Consider the following 20458-nt stretch of genomic DNA (forward strand, 5'->3'; position numbering starts at 1 on the left):
GAAACAACCATCAAAGTCATGTGATACTGATATTAAAAGCATATATTTGTGTGAAAATAAAGGTATAGACAAACTTACTGGTAATATGAATTGTTGGAATAACAATTCTGCTTTTTGGGTGACATGAAGATTATGTGAATAATCAAATATTTAATGATTAAATAGTGGATTTATTTTTTAAGTAAATGAAAATGATTCTGACTAAATGATATAGAAATTTAGAGTTATTTTCTAACTCAAATTCTATCCCAAGGGTTTTTCAAGGCTATAAACTATCCTAAACTTTCAAGGACTCTTCAATTAAGAACCTTTTTGCTGTAGATTTGAAATTTCGCAGGTGTCCTCTGTTGCATGGAGACCTGTATATAAAAATGAATGAAAATGATGCAATTGTCTCATAGCTGGGCTAGAAAGAACAATTTAATCTTTCCTTGAGGCATACAAACAATACTAGAAACAGTTGATTAGATATCTGACTTGTGTATTGATTAACTACCGATGAAGATCTCATTCTGAGCTTGATTTCAGATTTGTAGTATGAATTGCAGTTTTTCTACTGTTAAATACTTCTAAAGGAGTTTTGCAAAATCAAGTTCCATGTTACTCTATCTGCGGTCCAAAAGTATTCTTAACATTCAAATGAATACTGGAAATGGAATGTGACTGTTCTCCATCTGAAACAAGGCTACTTAGTAGGTCAATTATTCAGTAAAAACTATATGTAATGTTAGAGGAAGGCTCTTGGAGATCTGTGACAGAGGCACTAGAAACTTTCTGTGCATTTTTAGAAGGTGTAAGGAGAAGCTTTGCTGCTAGATTGATGTCAGTGCCAAAAAGCATAAGACCTTGGGAATAGAAGTATGTGAACAAAGAAGCTTTAGGAGTGAGAAAAACTGAAGATGTATGAAAATGTAGGAGACTGAGTGAATTTCTAAATGCCTTGTGCTAAAATCAGAGGTGTTTATTTACTGTCTTTTTGCTTAATGGAATATTTACTTTTTCTCCCTAACACTTGCACTATCATATGCTTTTTCTGATACTAGCAGTGATGCAGGATTTTTGTAATTAAACTCTGAAAGGTAATACATATGATACCTAACTAAAGGAGCAGTTATGGTTGCATTTTTCGTTAATTTTGTCACTTCCTGACAATGGAATGCTTTATTTAGCAGCTTTAATGTTCTCTTAACAGGTCTATTTAAGAGTAAATCTGGAAGGTGAAAAGGAGTGAAGTAGTTAGTAAGTTCTTATTTTAAAGGTGACTTGCACATTTGAGTGTGAACATTGTTATGACATACACCTCTGAATATGTAAACTTGCATGTAATTACAGTGCTGCCCTTGCTGCAGACAGCCACTTGAGAGATGTATGAATAAAGGAGGTGCTTTAATGAGTTAGTCTTTTACCCTGCCTTATATAAGGTCCTAGAAAGTCATTATTGCACTGAAGTAGGGTTATTGTTATGTGATGTATAGTCTTTAGTAGTGTTAAATTGGACATTTTCAACTGAGATTTAGAGATGTGTAGATATGTATCTTTGTAATCTAAGGAAGTCCGCAATGTTTTATAGGTGTAACTTCTTCCTGTGTGCCAATCCCTGTATTAGAATTTTGACTTTAGCAGCCTGCCACTTTCTGGCAATAATTTGCCCTTGATCCTAAACCAGACTTTGAATGGGATGTTCTTACATGAGTGTGGCTGTGCAAGAAATTAGAAATAATTGTGTGATAAAGAAATGTAATGGTGCTTTAAAATTACCAGCCCATCCTGGGCTTTGAGATTTTTTTCACTAGTAGATGTGAAAGAAATTGTGTTTCAGTGGGTGTGTATGATCTTTGCTAGTGATGGAACCTGGAGAACTGGCAGCTGTTTCCAGGGCACTTGGAGAACTCTAATCCTAATATAATTAGAAGATTTTATCAAATTTTTGTTGGCCTTGTGTAATTATTGCTTTTTCTTGCACTGTTCCATTGGTTTCTGAATACTGAATCAAGAAGGAAAAGATTAAGAGGATTTAAAGGAAAATTTATCTAGTGCAGGTTTAGGTGAAGATTGTTTAGCTTCACAGGTTTTCTGTAGCAGCATATGTTTGCTTAGTATAGAACGTGTTCTTTTGGGTGCTGTGTGAATTTGGAACAATAGCAGCAAAATTGTTGAATATAGTGAGCATATAGTGGAAGAGAGGACAGAATAGAGCCTGAATATGTTTTTCTAACATCCTTTTATTCACCATGTATATAATATTACAGTGCTTTGTTTTTTTTTCAGTGCCTTTAAACACTTTTCTTTAGATCTTTAGGCAAGTACTCTTTAAATCATTCAGAGATCATAATCTATTTGTTAAGAGGAAAAAAATACTGACATTTTCACACAGTGAATTAATTTGTAAGGAAGATATTTGCTTAATTTTAATGTCTGTATGTCTGGTTCTGTGTATATTCTTAAGGGGTTTTCAGTGTTCCTAGTTATTCAGGTTTATACAACTACACAGCATGGATTTAAATAAAAAATAGTTTGAGTATAGTGGTGAATTGAAGGATCATTTTTGTTAACACAAGTGTATAGTTCTGTTAAAACTCTTTCAGTTGCTCTCTGTGTAGAGTTTTGTGCAGCAGAGAGAGTGCAAAACGAACATTTCAAACAGGATTTTCTGAGTTGGAATTCCCTTGTCCATTAAGTTGTCTGTCAGTCCTTCAAATACCACAAAATTGCTCATCTAACCTTTAAACAGTAGAGATATTTAGGGAATGGATCTTTTAGTCTTTGTCTTGGCTATGCTGAAGAAGTATTTAATCAGCTATTGTGGTAAGACAGAACATGACTGAAGTTGTGAAATCAAGTGCTCAAAAATTTGGAAGTGGTAATGGATGTAGGTGAATTGTAGCATGTTCATTTAATGGAGCAGAGAAGTTAACAAACCCTTCCGAATTGGTAGTAACTACTGTGCTTTCAGAGTTAGCAGTTTAGCCACACCAATGTGATGGTGGATCCATGCTACTAAATTTTGCCTTTGACTTCTTACATAAAATGTGGGAAAGCAAGTACTATCAGAAGTAGATAGTTCTCTACGGACGCAGCAAATGCAGTTGTCCCTGTGTGCTTCTTCATCGCAAACTGGGATTTTGTTTTGGGATGGTATTACTATAATATTTTGGCTAAGTTCATATGTATTTGGTTAATTTGACTCTAGGTCCTGTATTTAAGCCATGTGTTGACACAAATAGCCTGTCTGTCTTTTACCATCAATTTTATTTATATTTCTGAAGCTGAGATTCCTTTTAGTCTTCTCAAGGTGTTGTGTGTATGACTGCTATCAGTCAACTGAAACACGTATCTAGCTATTGCCTTCACTCTTCTTGCTTGTCTTTATCACTCCTCTCCTTGCTTTTCAGGCAGTCTCTCTACAGTGCTTAGTAATGTTTATGAAATTCCATCTGATAAGGAAAACCTCTATTAACTGCTATTAGTTTTGCATCTCAGCTACTGTGACCACTTCCTTAAAAGTCTTCCAGTCTTGTTTCACCTTTTATCTTCAATCTATATGAATTGTAGATCTGATTTCTGCTTAGGAGCTAATTACTTTTCCTGCTATGTAACACCATTTTGACTCTTTTTCATGTCTTCCTTTACCTTCTCTTCCTCTTTCTACTTCATCATAAATAGCCATTTCACTACAATGACATTGCTTTGTTAACTTGGCTGTGGTGGTGTGTTTGCCATTATACTGATCTTTTTATTTTTTGAACAAGAAGGCTTATTTAAATACTAACAATATTCCCTGATGTCTCGCTGAAGCTTAAGGGTCAAGTGTGCTCATTTATGCAGGCAGAGATGAAAAATGAAAATTAAACAGAAAGTCAAGCTGTGAAATGAGGACAAGTATGACACGTTTCAGGCAGATTGCGTGTGAAGAGAATATAGTCCCTATAGCTAGCACAGAGCAAGAAAATGATTATGCAAAGAATTTAGAATGCTTACACTGTAGGTTTTATTTTTTCACTTTAAATGATGCATACTTTTGAACAGTGTCTGAATTCTGAGCCCTACAAATTATGTTTAGTTTTCAAAAAAACTCTGCTGGATCTTCCATAACAGTCTAGGAAAACTAATGTGATTCACATCACTTGTAATGTACTTGCATTCTATATCAGAAGGTTTTGCATGCCCAAGTAATTGCAAATATTACATATATATATATCTTTGCCTTTTAGTGCTTTTCCTCTAGAATGTGAGCATTATGGTGAAGAAAAGATATTGCCATCAACAGTAAAACTATGCCATAGGTAAGTTCAGTGTAAATAAACAGAACTGCGAATACCTTTTGTATTTCTAAGGTAAATACATAAAAGCGTTGCACAGAAACTTTAATATGAAGAAAACCTAAGTGTACTCCTTATTTCAAATTAGCTGCAGATTGTTTTATTAGGAAATGTTGTAAGAGAATGCTTGTGTCCTAGAGATCTGTGACAGAAATGCTTTTGTGTCTTCCTTCTGACATGTACTGTGTGAAAAATGTACAGGGCTTCTGATATTTGTTCAGCGGGAGTCTGATAAAAGGTGCTAATTTCAGTTTATATAAAAAAACATAACCATAATGCAACTGGAATATCTGTAATTTATCATATAATAGTTTCATCCATATACTAGGATACATTTTTGGAAACTGAAATTTATGTTGTTAATGCATTTCATGCATTTTTACCTTAAAGTTCAGTAAAACACTCAATAATACATTAATTAAACGTGACAAAATATTTTTTAGGAAGGAATTCAGTAATCAGTTTTTACTATTTACTGTAAAGTATCTTGCTCTCAAAATGCTAGTACCATTTACAAAACTAATATTTAGGTGTGCGAACAGATTATTTTTGAAGTGATTCTGTGTGTATTGCAAGTCTTAATCTTTGGTAACTAAATACTATTAAGGGGTGGGCTTGGTTATGATTTCGACTTTAGAAATTTAAGATCTTCCTGTGATTACAGGTATGTTAAAAATGTATTATGCAAACTAATTTCCTACTGGCAAAGCTTTAGTGTCTTGTTAACTCCTAGGCTTCATCTGGACAAACATACATGCGGAGCAGCTAATATGCTTTGCGTAAATACAAAATCTGTCCTTGAGCTCCCAGCTTGGCTTTTCTAGTACTGCTTTATTGCTACGTGAGCTGAAACAGTGTGGGACTGGAAGCTTTTCCAGTGATGATGTACTTTCTTTGGCTCACAATTGCCTTCTTAGAGTTCACCATAGCCTTAGTGCTGCTACTGAATTTCTGGTGCCCTTTGTCCTCGTATTGCCTGCTTGTAATTTTATGCTCCTGATGCGTCACAACTTCCAGCACTTGCAGAACCCAGCCTGTTATAGGTAAGTTTTTGTCTTGGTTAGCAGGGGTACATGCTGTGCCCAAGTGACAGTTAAATATGGAGACAAAATGGGGGAATCTTAAATAAATGACAAAACTAGAACTGTTTTATCCTTCTGAAGTGAAGTTGTGATGCATTAGAAGAATACAACTTTAAACTCATTTGACATGTGATTAGTTATTGTATATGTGTCAACAAGTAGGCGATATAAAACTTGTAAGCTAACAATCTTATTAACTCTGAAATCGGCTTTGGATTTCTTCAGGTTTGCCTGCATACCTAGTCCCTTCTGTAGTCCTAGTGCTCTGTTGTGGAGCCTGTTGGTGTCATTGGTATGAAGTAATAGTGCCTTTCTATCCTGTTACTGTTCTCAGTGAAATCGTTTAGTACTTGGCAGTATAAAAATTTTGGTATGTGGAAAATAGTGTGAGGAAGTTTGGCTTTCCACTGCTGCCGAGATTACCAAAGCATTGTTTTAGTAACTGTCTAGGTGCTCTTGCTCTGCTGATGGCAATAAAATGCTGTGCTTAGATGCATTACTTCTGTTTGCCATGAAGTCAGTGTATTAGCACTAAAAAGTCTAGAATTGCTTATCTTACTATTACTCAACGGAAGATATGGAACATAACTATTTTTTCTTTGCTGCATAAAATCTTTATGCAATTCTGCTGCATCAGATATACTAACCTTCTTTCCAAGTGCTAAATGTGCTCCCGAAGTACTATCTCAAGACACTCTGTTTCTAGTCTTTTCAGTTCTTCCTTAGCTTTTGTAGCACAGTGGGTGAGGAAAAATCACCTGGTTCCCTTGTTGAGTTTGTTCCTCTGAGATGTGTGGTTTGGAAAGTCACTTAAGGGTATTTTGTAGTAGTGGTTGAATGTACAGGATAAAGTTGTAGTCACATTTGTATTTTTATCTGAAATGCGTCTTTCTATACCATACCACACCACTGCATTCATTACTCACTGCTCAGGTCCTTTTCACTTGCATTAAGCAAGACTACCTGGACTGGAACCTCTATTTGCATTTTTTTATTGTTCTCAGACAAATTATTTCATTCCATCTTTCATAGTAAGGTGATCATGTTTCTTTGCCTGTTGAACTGCCATGTGCTTCCTTGTTCAGATTGTAGGTTGGTCAGCTGTTTAGAGATTTAAAAATATTATAGAGTTATGACCATGCTATGAATATCCATGGTTCAGTAGATGCAAGTATTTGAGTAGTTTTTCGTATTATTTGTTTTCTTTTCTCTACTGGATCTTTTATTTTTGAAACATTGTAGTAAGCTATGATGTGAGTACTAATTTGTTAGAAATGGGTTTAAGAAGTGTAGATGTCTTCAGTTGACAGTGTTTAAACTAAGCTCCTGATGACTGTCTTTAAAATAGGCTCTAGCACATGAAATGCACTATTTTTTCAGAGGATATCTTCTTTTACTGCAGTGTATTCCCAACATTGTAGCAAAGTAATTTTGAACAGATATTTAATTTGCCCTGAAATTTTCCTATGTAGTAGACAACTATCTCGTGAATTTTTGGGTTTTAAGCCACTGTTGACAAATAGAAAACAATATCCACTGTTCTTATGGGCAAGACAAAAATGTAAGCTTTCTTTGGATTCTTAATTGTAGTAGTAAGTTAACATTATGTTTTTGCTGTAATCCATGTTGCAATTAGTGTCTAGACAATGATGCTAAATGGTATACAAGTGGAGTGGGGAAGCAGATTGATGACATAATTAAAAGGTGCAGGGGAGAATCAGTAAAAATATTCTATTTTCAGGATCTAGGAGCTACTGAAAGAACTGAAGTGTCTTTTCCATGTGTTTATACGTTGTACATCTCAGAAATGATTTAGAAAAGATAATTGAATCATTTTAATTTTGAATATATTTCTGTAATTTCAATAATTATGCAGCTTGAGCATTTCCTTAGATCAACAGATACTACTTGTAAAGGAAAAAAAAAAAAAACACCACAAAAAAACCCCAGAAGTAAAATGCTTTCTTTGGCACAGGCAGCTGAAGATTCAATGAGTGTCTAAATGTCAGTTTTTAAGTGTGCTTACCTTCTCAGGATGTAGTTGTATGTTTGTTTGTTTGTGTGTTGTTTTTTTTTGTTTGTTTGTTTGTTTTTTACTTATCTGTTGCATTAAGCCTTGAGATTTTTTAGCGTACTTCAGTCACACCAATATCTTTTGCCATTATGTGCTAGAATTAAGAGGCTTTAACCTTCCAGTAGTGCTTTTTATAGAGGATCTGTAAAGCAAATATAATTAGTTGTAACTTAATTGTATGATGGGTTGGAGGGAGAGGTAGTTTTGTACAAGAATCTTACTGTATTGAGTAACTTTCTTTTCTTTAACAGAATTCCTGTAAAAACTAGTAAGTTCTGCTGGTGTTGTGCATCCTGGAGATAATACTTTTACTACAGATGCTACCAAGGCTTTGTGAATGGGATGAACACGCTGCTATTGACTACTTACAGTAACCAGCGAGGCACTTCACTGGTAATGTTTTCATTCTCACGTTGGCCATCTGGGATTACTTATACTGATTTTTAAAAAGCGGAAGAAATCAAGGTGGAGTACCGTAAACTTGACATGGATAATAGAAGGAAAGACAAGGACAAGTCAGATGAAAGAATGGCACGGCCTAGTGGGAGGTCAGGCCATAATCCACGTGGAACTGGTTCTTCAAATTCTGGAGTCTTAATGGTTGGCCCTAACTTCAGAGTTGGCAAAAAAATCGGATGTGGTAATTTTGGAGAACTACGGTTAGGTAAGATCCTTGTTTATTTCACTTTACCTTCAGTTAGGTTAAATTTGCCTTGCCTACCTTTCTTGGCTTGACCTTGGCCAGTGCAAGCTCTGTCACACATTAAGAATCTCCGTAGCAGGAGAGTTTCTGAGACTAAGTGTTTTATAAGTGTGCAGTGCTATCCTAAATTCAGTCAGTTGTCTCTATGAGGATGCTGGAAATTACTTCATGGTTATTGTACTTTGCTACCTTTCCTGGCTTCCTGAGACAGTTTTCTGAGATATATTTGGGGCTAAGTGTAAGTGATATACATCCTCCTCCTGTAGGTCCGAATTATACTTCTGTGGTTTTGGAGACAGTGTATCGTAGAATGTAGCAGGCATTACAGGGTTTTTGACAGCGGCAAGCTCTTTTATTCTTTCATTTCCTTTCCATCCACAGCAGTGTAGTGAGGCTAAACAGTGAGCTGTTCGTAGGCTGGGACAGTGAGAATCCATGTGTAGAGAGAATCTGAGAGACGAGTAATTAATTCACATAGTTTCCTGCTGAACAAATGGATGAAAATCAAATAGTGAAGAAGGGGCAGACTGAGGAGGACCTGTGGAAGTTTGAAGAATTTGGGCAGCAAAGCTGGAAATTTTACCATTTATTAAAATGGATGCTAAGTTATGGGTGTGGGCTTTTGGAAGAGTATATATTTAGTTTTTGGGACTTAAATTTTTGGAATGACGGCGTGATTAGCAGGGCTTTTCGAGATTTGGGAATTCCATTTGTGTTAACAAAGATAACTTGACCATTATGACAAGCATATATTCCTGTATTCCTAGAAGGCTTGAGTTAATGCACTACTTCAAGGTGTAAAGAAGGATGGGTTCTAAAGTAGGATATTTGGGAGCAGGGTGGGCTATGTAGGTGACGTGTTTCTGTTGATGATCTGCATCTGGTGGAACTAGTACTCAATGTCCTTCAGACAATGTTTTTAATGTAGTGCTTGCATAAAATATAGCATGTTTATATATGCATATTTATAACATGGATAAAATATAACATGTTTTTAATAAAGTGCTTTCTGGGGGCCTTATATCTAGTCCAAGTTAGAATGTGAACAAGCTTCACATATTAATACTGCAGAGGGATGAAACGTAATATTCCTGGAGCTCTGACTGAAGATACTGAAATTAACACTGTCTAAATAAGAGGTACTCTTGTTATTCCTATTAATAGTTGAACAAAATAGATCTATTTTGACCTTCACGGTGTTATATATGTGCCTCTGCAGTTCACAAGTCAAACTTCAACTCTGTCTTTGGCTTTTCCTAACCTTTTCTAAACTGGCTTTGAATGATAATTTTTCTTTTAAACCTCTTTGTGAACTAAATCAAACTAGTATAATTAATGTCACATTTACTGCTGAAGACAACTGTAAACTAGTAAATTTTTTCCTATCTCTTTTTACTGTCTTGGAGTGGTCATAACACACAGAGCTGATTATCTACTTCAGATCAATGTCAGATTAGCTCATTTCCTTGCAGCAGATACAGAGTGAAATAATCTGTTTCATTCTAAATACAATATTAAAATACTTAAGACTTAAAGCCTGATAGTACTGAAATAAAATAGGACAAAAAAGTAAAGGACATAGGAAGAAGATAATAATGTAGTGTACAGCCACCAGAACAAGTTCGGGCTTTGCCTTTTTAATGTCAACTTTTTTTACATATACTGTAGATATTTCAAATCCTTATTTATTGTTATTTGTTGAGTAAGATGTTTTAAATTTAAGTTACTGAAAGCAGGAGTTAAGATGGGTATTACAGATTCTGATTTAAATTTGCTATTTTTGCATTTGCATTACTGCAGTAGCAGATAATTTAAAGTGGGCATCCTTACTACAATAATGTACACGAGCAGTTTATGTGTTTCTGCAAGCTGGAATATGTTTTGAGCGTATGTCTTAGGGTTGAATCTTAAAGATTTAAAGGAGGAATGAAGTTTTTAAAGAACAGTGAAGTTGTGCTTCAAGAGATAAAAGTTCAGTTACAATTCAGTAGCCATTGTAGTTCTTCCATCTGAGAAGAAAGGAATGGCCAGAATTCTGGAATAGCTTGTGGATCAAATGGTAAGTTGGTGGTATGCAGCAAATGAGTGTCTGTGATGTGCAACTATTAACTTGCAAATGACTAATTTTTTTTAATATTGAGCTGTTAATCTTTGAAGCTCTGCTGAGTTATAGTTAAGGGAAACTGATGGGGTAGTAAAAGAAGGCTTGTTGCTGCCACGTGTAATGCATTATGCAATACCTGTTCTTTGTTTAGAGATAGATCGCTACTAGTGTCAAATCTACTGTCTTCCGTATTTTAAAGAGACAATTGTCATGAATCCCCACATGGGAAGTTATAACATGCCTTCTGATGTTTATTCAGAGTGATAAGACTGTAATTACTGCATTTGGCTACTGGAACGTGGTATCCAGACACTTAACTATAACTGTATTTGTTATTATATCTACCTCAGTAGCTCATTAGTATACCTAATAGACTGAATGATCCAGATCCCTTCAGGAGTGTTTTTTAGTATCTTCTGGTTTGTAATAGCATGCAAAGACACTGAAGCAACTTCACACAAAGTACACTTCTTGTCAAAAATATAACTCAAATGATCATAAGAAAACTATTTAAGATGCCTGGACTTCTACTCTAGTCCTTAAATAGGTCTTGGAGTTATCCATTCTTTTGGTGGTCAGGTTAGGGTATGCTGCCTATACTGATTTTGTGTTTATTATTTTACAGGGTGTGGGTAACTTGCTTGTTTGTAAAGTTGACCCCTTAACAGACACAAGATTTAAATACTTTTCAGCTTTGCAAGAGTACTCTATTTTTAAAAAAAAGGATTAGAGCTGAGATCATAGTGTTTGACTATAACTGTCTTTGCAGGGAACTTCTTTGTCTTGATCCATGTCTTTTCCCTGTTTGTTTTATTTAACAAAACTGAGCTAAACATGGGAAATTCAGACCTGAGTAATACTACAGAGAAAAAAGTAGGATTGTCATTAAAGTTAACAAGTACTAAACCAACTTGAAGACTGTAGAGAAATGAAGTGTTGAAAGTGACAACTTATTTTTTCCTTTATCCACTATTATAAAATTTTACACCTGTAAAGCTTGTTAAATATTTTAGTCATTTTATACAGTTTGAAGTCATGCTTGTTGAAATATGCTTATCCAGTTAAAGTCACTTTTAAAGAAACACATACATTTTCCAAATGAAGTAGGCATTGAACTCAGTAATATTCTTGCAGTGTTTGTTGTAATTTTAAGCTTAGTAAATTAGAAAATTGAGGGAAAAAGTGTTCCTAGTTAATTCTAGCTTTAATTAGTGTCTAGTCTTCCAAATCCATGTGATAATTTTAATGTAAGTTTTATATATTTTTCAGAAATAAATATGAAAATATAGAATATCACCTTCCACTTATAGTGGAATGTGATAATTTTCAAGCTTTTCTAGTATATAAAAATTTTGCAAGAGTAGTGAAATACCTGAAACTCACGCTCAGTGAAACTGCCACTTTTTATATTATTCAAGAGCAAAGTTCTCTTTGAAGTATGATATCGGACTAATAGAGCCACTTTCAAGTCAATACCAGAATAGTTAGCACCTTAGGTCAAAAATGTTTCAAAGACTTTTTTGAGGTTCAGATGGAATTTTTCTTGAACAGGAAACTCAATGTCTCACATTCTTTTTCTTTGTTCTTTTTTTTAGGAAAAAATTTATACACAAATGAATACGTGGCAATTAAGCTGGTAAGTTTGTTTGGTTTTTAAAGGGTTTGGGATGAGAAACTGATCAGAACTTTCATATTTAATGATTTGACTTCTTTAATTAAAATCCTTAATAGTCTTGTATGTTTTCAACTGACTAGAAGACAGTTGGTGATAGATGTAATTATATACTTTGGCCATATTGAATAAAACCAGTGTTAATTGCTGTCACTGTTCTAAAGGCTAAATCTATGTTTGTAAAGTTTTGGTACACATGTTTTATTTGCAATTACGTGTAAAATATTTCCTTCACCTACAAACATGGTTGATTTGAATATTTTGTTTAATATGTCACTCTTCTGCTCTTTCTAAATATTTTGTCAGAAGTACTTGGTTTACTTCCTGTTTTGCTTAGGGACACTTTTAACTTCTTGATGACCGTTTTCATAACCAAAGTACTTAAAGATGAAATTCAGTTGTTTACTTCTTGTTATTGAAGGAATTTTAGGACTCCGATTAACTTCGTCTTACTGCAGTAGGACAGAATTTTTGACTTTCTCGTTCTATAAAATAAAAAGGGAATTATGGAAACAGAAATAGAAATACATGGCTTTAGGTGGGGAATCTAAAAAGTGTTGGACATGTATGCTATAAACTCCTGAAAAATATTTGTATCACTATCCTTGCTGAGAAACGTACTTATTTCAGCAGCAGTTACAGATTTTAAAAAATCCACCTTATGTTTTGAAAGAGCAACATTGGATGCAGTTTTGTTGCTTAATGTGTTTTATAACAGATTTAAATTAATGATCTTAAAATATCTTGAACTTATTCTGTATGTCTGGTACAACTTGAAAATTGAGAATTGCTCTAGTTAAAGACTATATACTATAAAGCACATTCAGAAATAGTTTGCAAAATAGTGATTTTTTTTTTTTTTAGAGTTTTAATTAGTTAATTAATGTAGAGCAAGAGAACATTTAAATCTGATCTGTGAGTTTCGGTAAAACCATTTGTATTATAGATGCAACCATTATAAACTCAGCTACTATATCAGCACATTTCAGCTTCCAAGGAAAATAGAAGGGGAAAAAAAACTACGCTTGTTTCCAAATTGCTCAATCTTACAGCTGTTCATTTACAGCTGTATAAAAAGCTTGAATTATCATTTCTGAGTGACTGACTTCAAAGTCACTAAAGAACTGTGAATACGTAGTGAACTTTACCATTAGTGGTATGAAAAGCTGTAGTGTCTCTGCAGTAAGCAGATGTAAGTAATCATAGTGAAAATCAATACTGGAGTTTGCATCATCATTCCAAGGTAAAAATACTTTCATTAACAGATAGGTTCTTTTAATGTGGTTATCACTTTTTTTTTTTTTTTTTTTTAATAGCATTCAGCTCTTTTGTATTTGTTTCTAAATGGGAAGGAATTTGTGTCACAAGGTTCAGTCTGTTAAAAGCAGCTGCATCGCATTGTAGGATTTAATTGAATTTTTCTTTTTTGCTCTTTTTCCTACCAGAGGCAGTGCCAGGACCTTTTTCTAAAAGTTGGTTGGTTGTACTTGCTTGTGGTATGCCATTCTTTCCTTTTTAAAATGTAAGCCTGACAGTTTTGTCTGTCTTTGGTACTTACTCCCTTTGTGCTTTAAGAGCACTCATTAGGCCTGTGCTCAGTCTTTGTTTAGTTATTCTAAATGAAGTACTCTTAATTTCTACTGTTTTGCACCTGTTGTACTTCAAGTTTAGCCCTCCTGGATGGGATTGCTTGAATTATGTATGTTTGCTGGTTTGAGCAGTTACCCTTGGAAATACAGTTGTGCTGATATCTCTCCTGTGGTGTCCTAAAATCATATTTGTATTCCTAATGATAGCATTCCATTGTTGACATAGTGTTTTCTTGTGAGCAGCAGAGCATCTCCTGTGCCAGATGTTTTGTGTATAAATGGTAACTATATACTCAAGTGCAGGAGGATTGTGTGGGTTTTGCTCGAGACAATGAGTTATAATAACTACAATGATACAGCAGCTTGCAGTAGTGCTTCTGATGTTAGAAGTAAGTGCATTTTATAACTACTGTTTGACTTAAATTTTTCATTGTGTTGAATTATTATTTCCATTGTAGCCAAAATTATACAAGTATTTTCCTATTTATGATGCTTATGGCAACTTCAGGATTTACTTGTGTAAGGAAATAGTGTGAACGTGTAATTTTTCTGTGTGGGATCTGAGGCTCATACAGTGTATGCATTTTAATATATAAGTTTATATGTAAATGTATATTTATTCTGGGAAAATAACTATGGTTCCAACATTTTACTCTTAATCTGACTTCTTTCACTATGGCCTGTTCTGGTTGGACAGGTGCTCAAGTTTGAAAGGTTAGAATAGACCTTTTATTTTTAAGAACTGGAGTGAGACTCTTAAGAACTGTTTTGCACAGTCTAGTGACATTTATGTTTCTGCTGGTCTGTGAATATACAAATTATTATCTGATCACACAGTTCTTCAGCAATAAATATTTGGTGTGGATGAACTGTACCTTTCCTGCTCACCTCTTCATTTTTTGTTAGATTTACTACTTTTATTACAGGATCCTGGACTTCATTTAACCCTCCTATTCACTATTCAGCTCTTCCCTCTCTGTCATTCTTCTTTTTCCCTTTGACAAATTTATCTATTTCCCAAACTTATCTCTTCTGTAGGATGCTTAACCACTAACCAAATACCAATTAAAGGATGTGCAGGAGTCACTGCTGTGTTTAATCTGTAATCTTTAATTCATTGATTCATTAATCATTCAACTGTTAAGATTTTAATCCTTGAAATTATAAATGGGGTGCATGTGAAGAAGATTGTAGTTGGTTCCAAGGCCAGAATGTTCCCCCTTGCCCCCATTTTTGTTTTTTTTTTTTTAAAGAATTATTACAGTTTAGAATTATACCATTTATAAAATGATACCATTTATAATATATTATGATAGTATTATGATACAATTTCAGAACCTCTTTAAAAGGCGACAGTAAATCCAAATCAAGTGCAGCTCTGTTCAATAGACTGATCTTTTCCTGTAAGAAGAGCCCTACCTTTTAAAGAATTTAAAAGTGTTTTTTTTTTTTTTTTCTGAAAGTAGCTTTTATTTGCTGTTGCTTAAGAAAATACAAAGCAGAAACTGAAGATATACTGAGTAGGAGTTATCACTGTCTGATTGAAAACATGAAAAGGACATAATAGTTAAATGTTTGTATTGTGATTTGGGTTAATATCAGATTTCTTGAAAATTTCTAACCTTAGAGTAAGTAAATGTTTTCTGAATGCCGTTTGGAAGGGAAATAGCATATCGTGGAAGCTGTATAGGGTTTGATTTGATGTATTTGACACAATAATTGCAAAAAATTGCATTATGAACTTGAAATAAATTTCACGTTTCAGGTGTCTTTATCCTTTTGTTTGAATGTGTAAGCATCCCACAAAAAAAAAAAAAAAAGGGAAGAAAAACTTTACTCAACCTCTCTGAACTAAGGAACAGTTGTTTCTGATGCTCGGGTAATGGTGCTTGGTAAACTGCACATTAATTCTTCGATGGCAGCGAGATGCTGACTTCTCATTAAGAGAGAAAAATGCCCTTTTGCACAGAAAATTAGCTAAGTTTTAATATAGAAGCTTGGAAATAATTAGACTTGAATGTAAAAGCAATGTAGTGAAGGTTGTTTACAGAACATTGCAGAAATTCTAGAATGGTTCTTTTAGGATACTTTAATGAAGACCTAAGCTTTTTTAAGTAAACAAAATACACTAATTTCTTTTGCTAAGAGCAGAGCTTGGCTTCAAAGTCCTCTGGGATTAAGATAATGTTTGAACAGTTGGATGTTCCCAAGCTTATTTTTAGATGCTGAAATGTACTGAAATACTAATGAAAACAGAACCATGATTTGCCGTTTATTCTTTATTCTTGAATATGCTTTTTAGACTTATTAATAAAAATGTAGTTGCAGTGGTGTGTTCTTCATTCTTATGTTACGGTAGAAGATTGCGTTTAACATATTTTTGTCTTGATTTATGCGTACCTATCTGTCTTTTTCCATTTATCAGTTCACTGCATTTTGCAAAGAGGGATATGTAGGAACAAAACAAATTTTATGAGAGGAGCTTATTGTGCTTTTCCTGTCACAAGTTTTGTTGAATAAAAGATTACATTTTCTTTGTGTATTTGGAGTTACTGAACAGTCAGGAAGATTTCTAGGCCTCCTTCCAGAAGCCTGTCAGCCAATAAATGGACTACAAGTGCATAGTACTGCATTTTTTCACCCATTACTCGAGGGAGTAACAGTGTATAATTGGCCTCTGGTAGGCAGGGTTTAACTTGGTCCTTGGTTGGTGTGTAGTTGTCAAGTTAGATTTGTTTGACTGTTTGAGAATGTTTGCCTTCTGGAAGCCTGTTGAAACTGTTTCCTGCTAATGACCAAATGAAGTAGTGTTCTTTTCAAGAAGTGTAAAGACATGTCAAAAATTGGAAGTTGTGTGTGTTTGGTGTGTGGGGTTTTTTTTTTGTTTTTTTTTGGTTTTTTTTTTGTCATCTAGTTGCATAAATTTAATACTTTCAGGCTATTTTTCATCCTTATTATGGGACCATCTTATAACATTGAATGGTGATTAAATTGCTAAGGTACTATCAATTGAGGAAAAACTATATTTGAATAGAATTGAACTGCTCATAAGCCAGTGTCTTGTCTTGGTACATTCTACGAACGTGGAGTTTTATAGACTATTTTCCTCTTAGCAGGCAGAATTACAAGCTTTAATTAGAAACAATGTAGAGAGTGGTATATTTTGTAACTAACAGATTTGTACAATGCTACTGCAGGCAAGATAGTAGCTAAATTGTTCTGTTTTATAAAGGTTAAAATGTTTCAGTAATTTGCTTCATAGTGGATGTTCTTATACCTCTGAAAGCTTGTTACTGAAGGTTGATAGTTACACTGATTTGTTTAGGTGTACATTTACAGTAAGATGTCAAGGGTTATCTGTTTTTAATACGTAACAACAAATTTCATATGTTCTTCTCATTAACTGTAAGAAAGGCCTTTTGGTGACCCAGTTAGTCTTACTTAGATATTCGGTTTGTGAAGGATCAGCATCTTTTTGTTTTAGAAAGTTCCTGCTCCCTTCTTTGCAAAGAACTACAGTATTCAGCTAGGATGAATGCTCGGGAGCGTAAAAAGCATATGTGAAATTATTTTGTTTGTAGAAACTGTTACACTGGCCCCTCTTTACTATCAGGCTTCAACCTCTGGCACCCTGGCAAAATCACATGTGTAAATTTATCCTGACAAGGACTTTGGCTGTAAGACTAGCAGCAATTTGAAATACCTGATTATTCGAGGAAGGTTGCTTGAGGAGGAAGACAACTAAGTTTCTCATGATTGCACATTGGCTCATGGATTCTATGTCCTGGATGAGCTACTGGGAAACAACACAGGTTACTAAACTGTTAGCTTCTGGAGCAGGTGATGTGAAGAAAGAGATGAGCACCTTGTCCGAACTTTTACTGAAAACTGACATCCAGTGGTATAAGTTATTGCTGTTAAGTGTATTTACAGTCTTACTAATTATGTGCTGCAGTTCTATTCGGAGCAGTCAATGTAAGACTAACGCACAGTTAATATCCACATTATCACTGATACACTGGAAGATGTTCTGTATCGCAAGAAACCAGGCATGTCCTCTAAAAGGTGCTCTATGAAATTACTTTCAGAATCTTAGGATAAAGATATTAAAGTTAGGGCTTTCATTTAGGCTGCTTGTGTGTTCCTGTGCTTGATCTCATGTCACTTTATTCTATTAGACCTTGCCACAGAACTAAGATTTCATTAATTTATGTAAATTATGTTGTGAAAAGAGCTATTCAAACTACAAATTTATTCCACTGCACTTTTGATTTGTTTTAAATTTAGAGTTTAGGATGTTGCCACTTAATTTATACTAAGATACTACTATTTGATGGAAGGATTTGGTAGTTTTTGTCAAGATCCTAGCAATTTTTAATCTTTTTTTTTTTTTTTATGAAGATATGTCTATATTGTGTAGAAAGTGTGTGGAGAGTCTTTTCAATCTGTTAAGCTGCATGTCAGTGCTACCTTATGAGAGCTGTAAGATACATCACCCACGCACTTTGGAGAGGCAGATAATTTTTTTAGCTGTTCTGTTGTGAGTTTGAGACTGGGTGTATATGTTGGACCCCAGTCCCTTGGAGCAATACAAGGTGTGAATGTCCCTATATGCCCTAGCTTCACCAGGCTTAGGTTTCTTAGTTAATTACCAGTCATTTTGGGTGAAACAGTAAACCTTTACATATGGCTTAGAAACAGTAGGGTTAGTTTGACTGGTAGTAGGTTAGTGTTTTAGTTTCTAGGCTTTGGCAGAGAGGCTTTGTTTTAAATGTTGTTTTTGTTTTTAAATCAGGAGCCAATGAAGTCGAGAGCACCACAGCTACATTTGGAATACAGATTCTACAAGCAGCTAGGATCTGGAGGTAAAAAGCAGTGTCATGCATTTTACTGTGATGTAATCCAGTATCAATTTTTGACAGAAGTTTTCTGAGTTAGGCGTACAAATCTATTTACTAAAGTGTCTCTGGCTATTTTAAACAGAAAAAAGCCCCATGTAGCAGTGGATTAATGTATACATTTTTCTAGTATTGTGAGATATTTTTCTTCTACTCTTTAAAGTGTGTATATGAAATCCTAAGACTAATAAGTCTTAAATATTACATACTTCGTGTGGATATGGGTGTACCTTAAACTAAGCAGTCTTAGACTATTCCCAGTTTTTCTTTGAATAAACACTATAAATTGCCAAATAATTAATCTATTAATCACATATTTTTATGTGAAGTTACTATGATACTTAAAGAGATTCAGTTTCAGTTTTACCTCCATTGAAACAACACATATTACTGCTTGCTAGTGTTAAGCGTCTTAAATGCTTTTTTTAAAGTTTAATTTTAAATGCAGTTTAAGATTGTAATTTGTCATTTTGCTCCCTGTGGTCCCTTTATACCCAGAAGTACTCTTATGATGGTCCCTTCAAATATACAATTCTCACCTTTTGCTTTTATAGGTGAGCAGTATCTAAAACTTCTCACATAATTTTGTGCCTTTCATAAAACTGTATCTAGTCAGCTAGCAAGATGTGAAGCTTCTTTAAGTAGAAAAGTTAGTACAAATTTTCCCTAAATCAGTTATACCCTAGGAAAAAAAACTAATCATGTATTTTCCTTGAAAATGTTCCTTTTATTCCTATAATAGTTTTTCATAGGTCATGTGGTTAGTTACTTTTTTTTTTTTTACTAATGCAGATGTTTATTGTATAAAATTGACTACTAATAGTTTTTTTTATATACAGGGACACTTGTTTTTTTTTTTTTTTATGAAAGGCAACTTGGATTTGGTAATGGTGATTTTAAAGCTATGCTAAAACTAGAATAAAATACTATTTAAGCTGAAAAGAAATCTCTGAAAGTCAGGGAATACAAAATCAACATGCCCATACCACTTCCATTTTGTTACCTTGAATGTGTGTGTTATGATGAATGTTACTACTTTTAGAATACTACCTTCACTTTCCAAAATTTGTGATAATATGTTCATTGATGCAGAGACTGGATAGTGTTTCTCTAGTTAGTTAACTTTCAGAATTTTGTATTTTTCTTTTAAGACCCTCTCTAGGGAAATGTCCTTTCAAATACTTTCAATCCATATAGAAATTTTTTTTTTTTTTACTTTGATGCTGTAGTATGAATGCTCTGCAACCAGAAATCTTTTGAGATAGTGTCATGTCTTACAAAGAACTATTTCTGTTCATAGATGGAAAATTAAGCTGCAGAATGTCTGTGCAAAGCGTTGAGTCTTACATGCTTGTGAGTTGGAGAAAGGCAGCAGGGCATAATATCTGCTTTTTTTTGTAAGTAGTTGTGAATCATCAGCATACACCAGATTATCGTTGTGAAATAGCTGATAAGTGGAAAGCAAAGATCTTAATCGCTTAACTAATGAAACACAGCAACCGACAAGTTAGGGACAGTATCGAACTGTGAAAACCAATATTTAGGTATCAAAAATTGCAAAGGAGCTGTGTAGTGGAGATAAGAATAAATCTGTAATTACTAGCTTAAACTACAGGCAATAAGCAATGCTTCTCAGAGGTAGGAACCCATATGGGAATGTTTCTTGGGAAAAATGTCTTAGCAAATGTAACTTAGTTTAACTTTTTGTTTACTGAGTTAGACTGAGGGACTGTGTTTAATGTAAGAATGTAGGCAAGTCAAAGTTAATATGCTTTAATTCTGATATCATTCAGTCTTTGTAACCCTATTGGTTGGTTGCAATAACTTCATCACTTTCACTGTTCCCTTATTGAAGTGCTATAGGGGAGAATGATTCCTCTGATCCTTTACATGAAGACAAGGAGATCTTTGAGATGAAAACGAGAAGATAAAACTGACGTGTTACTAACCACCTTCAATATTTATGAATAAACTTGTTATAGACCACCTCTGGTTTCTAGGTAACCTGCTTGTATTC

At 34.2% G+C, this 20458-nt stretch overlaps 1 protein-coding gene across 21 annotated transcripts in view; it reads left to right on the top strand.

Moving 5' to 3' along the window:
* The window catches only part of CSNK1G3 (casein kinase 1 gamma 3), a 91237-nt gene that overhangs the window by 13154 nt on the left and 57625 nt on the right, over window positions 1-20458 (top strand). For 12 of the 21 annotated variants that reach the window (XM_071802764.1, XM_071802763.1, XM_071802768.1 and 9 more), the window contains exons 2-6: window positions 4212-4283; window positions 7727-8139; window positions 11878-11918; window positions 13400-13450; window positions 18339-18408. In XM_071802764.1, coding sequence (XP_071658865.1) covers window positions 7962-8139; window positions 11878-11918; window positions 13400-13450; window positions 18339-18408 — 340 coding nt within the window. In that variant the 5' untranslated portion in view covers window positions 4212-4283; window positions 7727-7961. The other 9 variants (XM_071802766.1, XM_065860335.2, XM_065860340.2 and 6 more) reach the window with 5 other exon arrangements.

This window comes from Patagioenas fasciata, chromosome Z (genome assembly GCF_037038585.1).
Source record: "Patagioenas fasciata isolate bPatFas1 chromosome Z, bPatFas1.hap1, whole genome shotgun sequence".
Lineage (NCBI taxonomy): Eukaryota > Metazoa > Chordata > Aves > Columbiformes > Columbidae > Patagioenas > Patagioenas fasciata.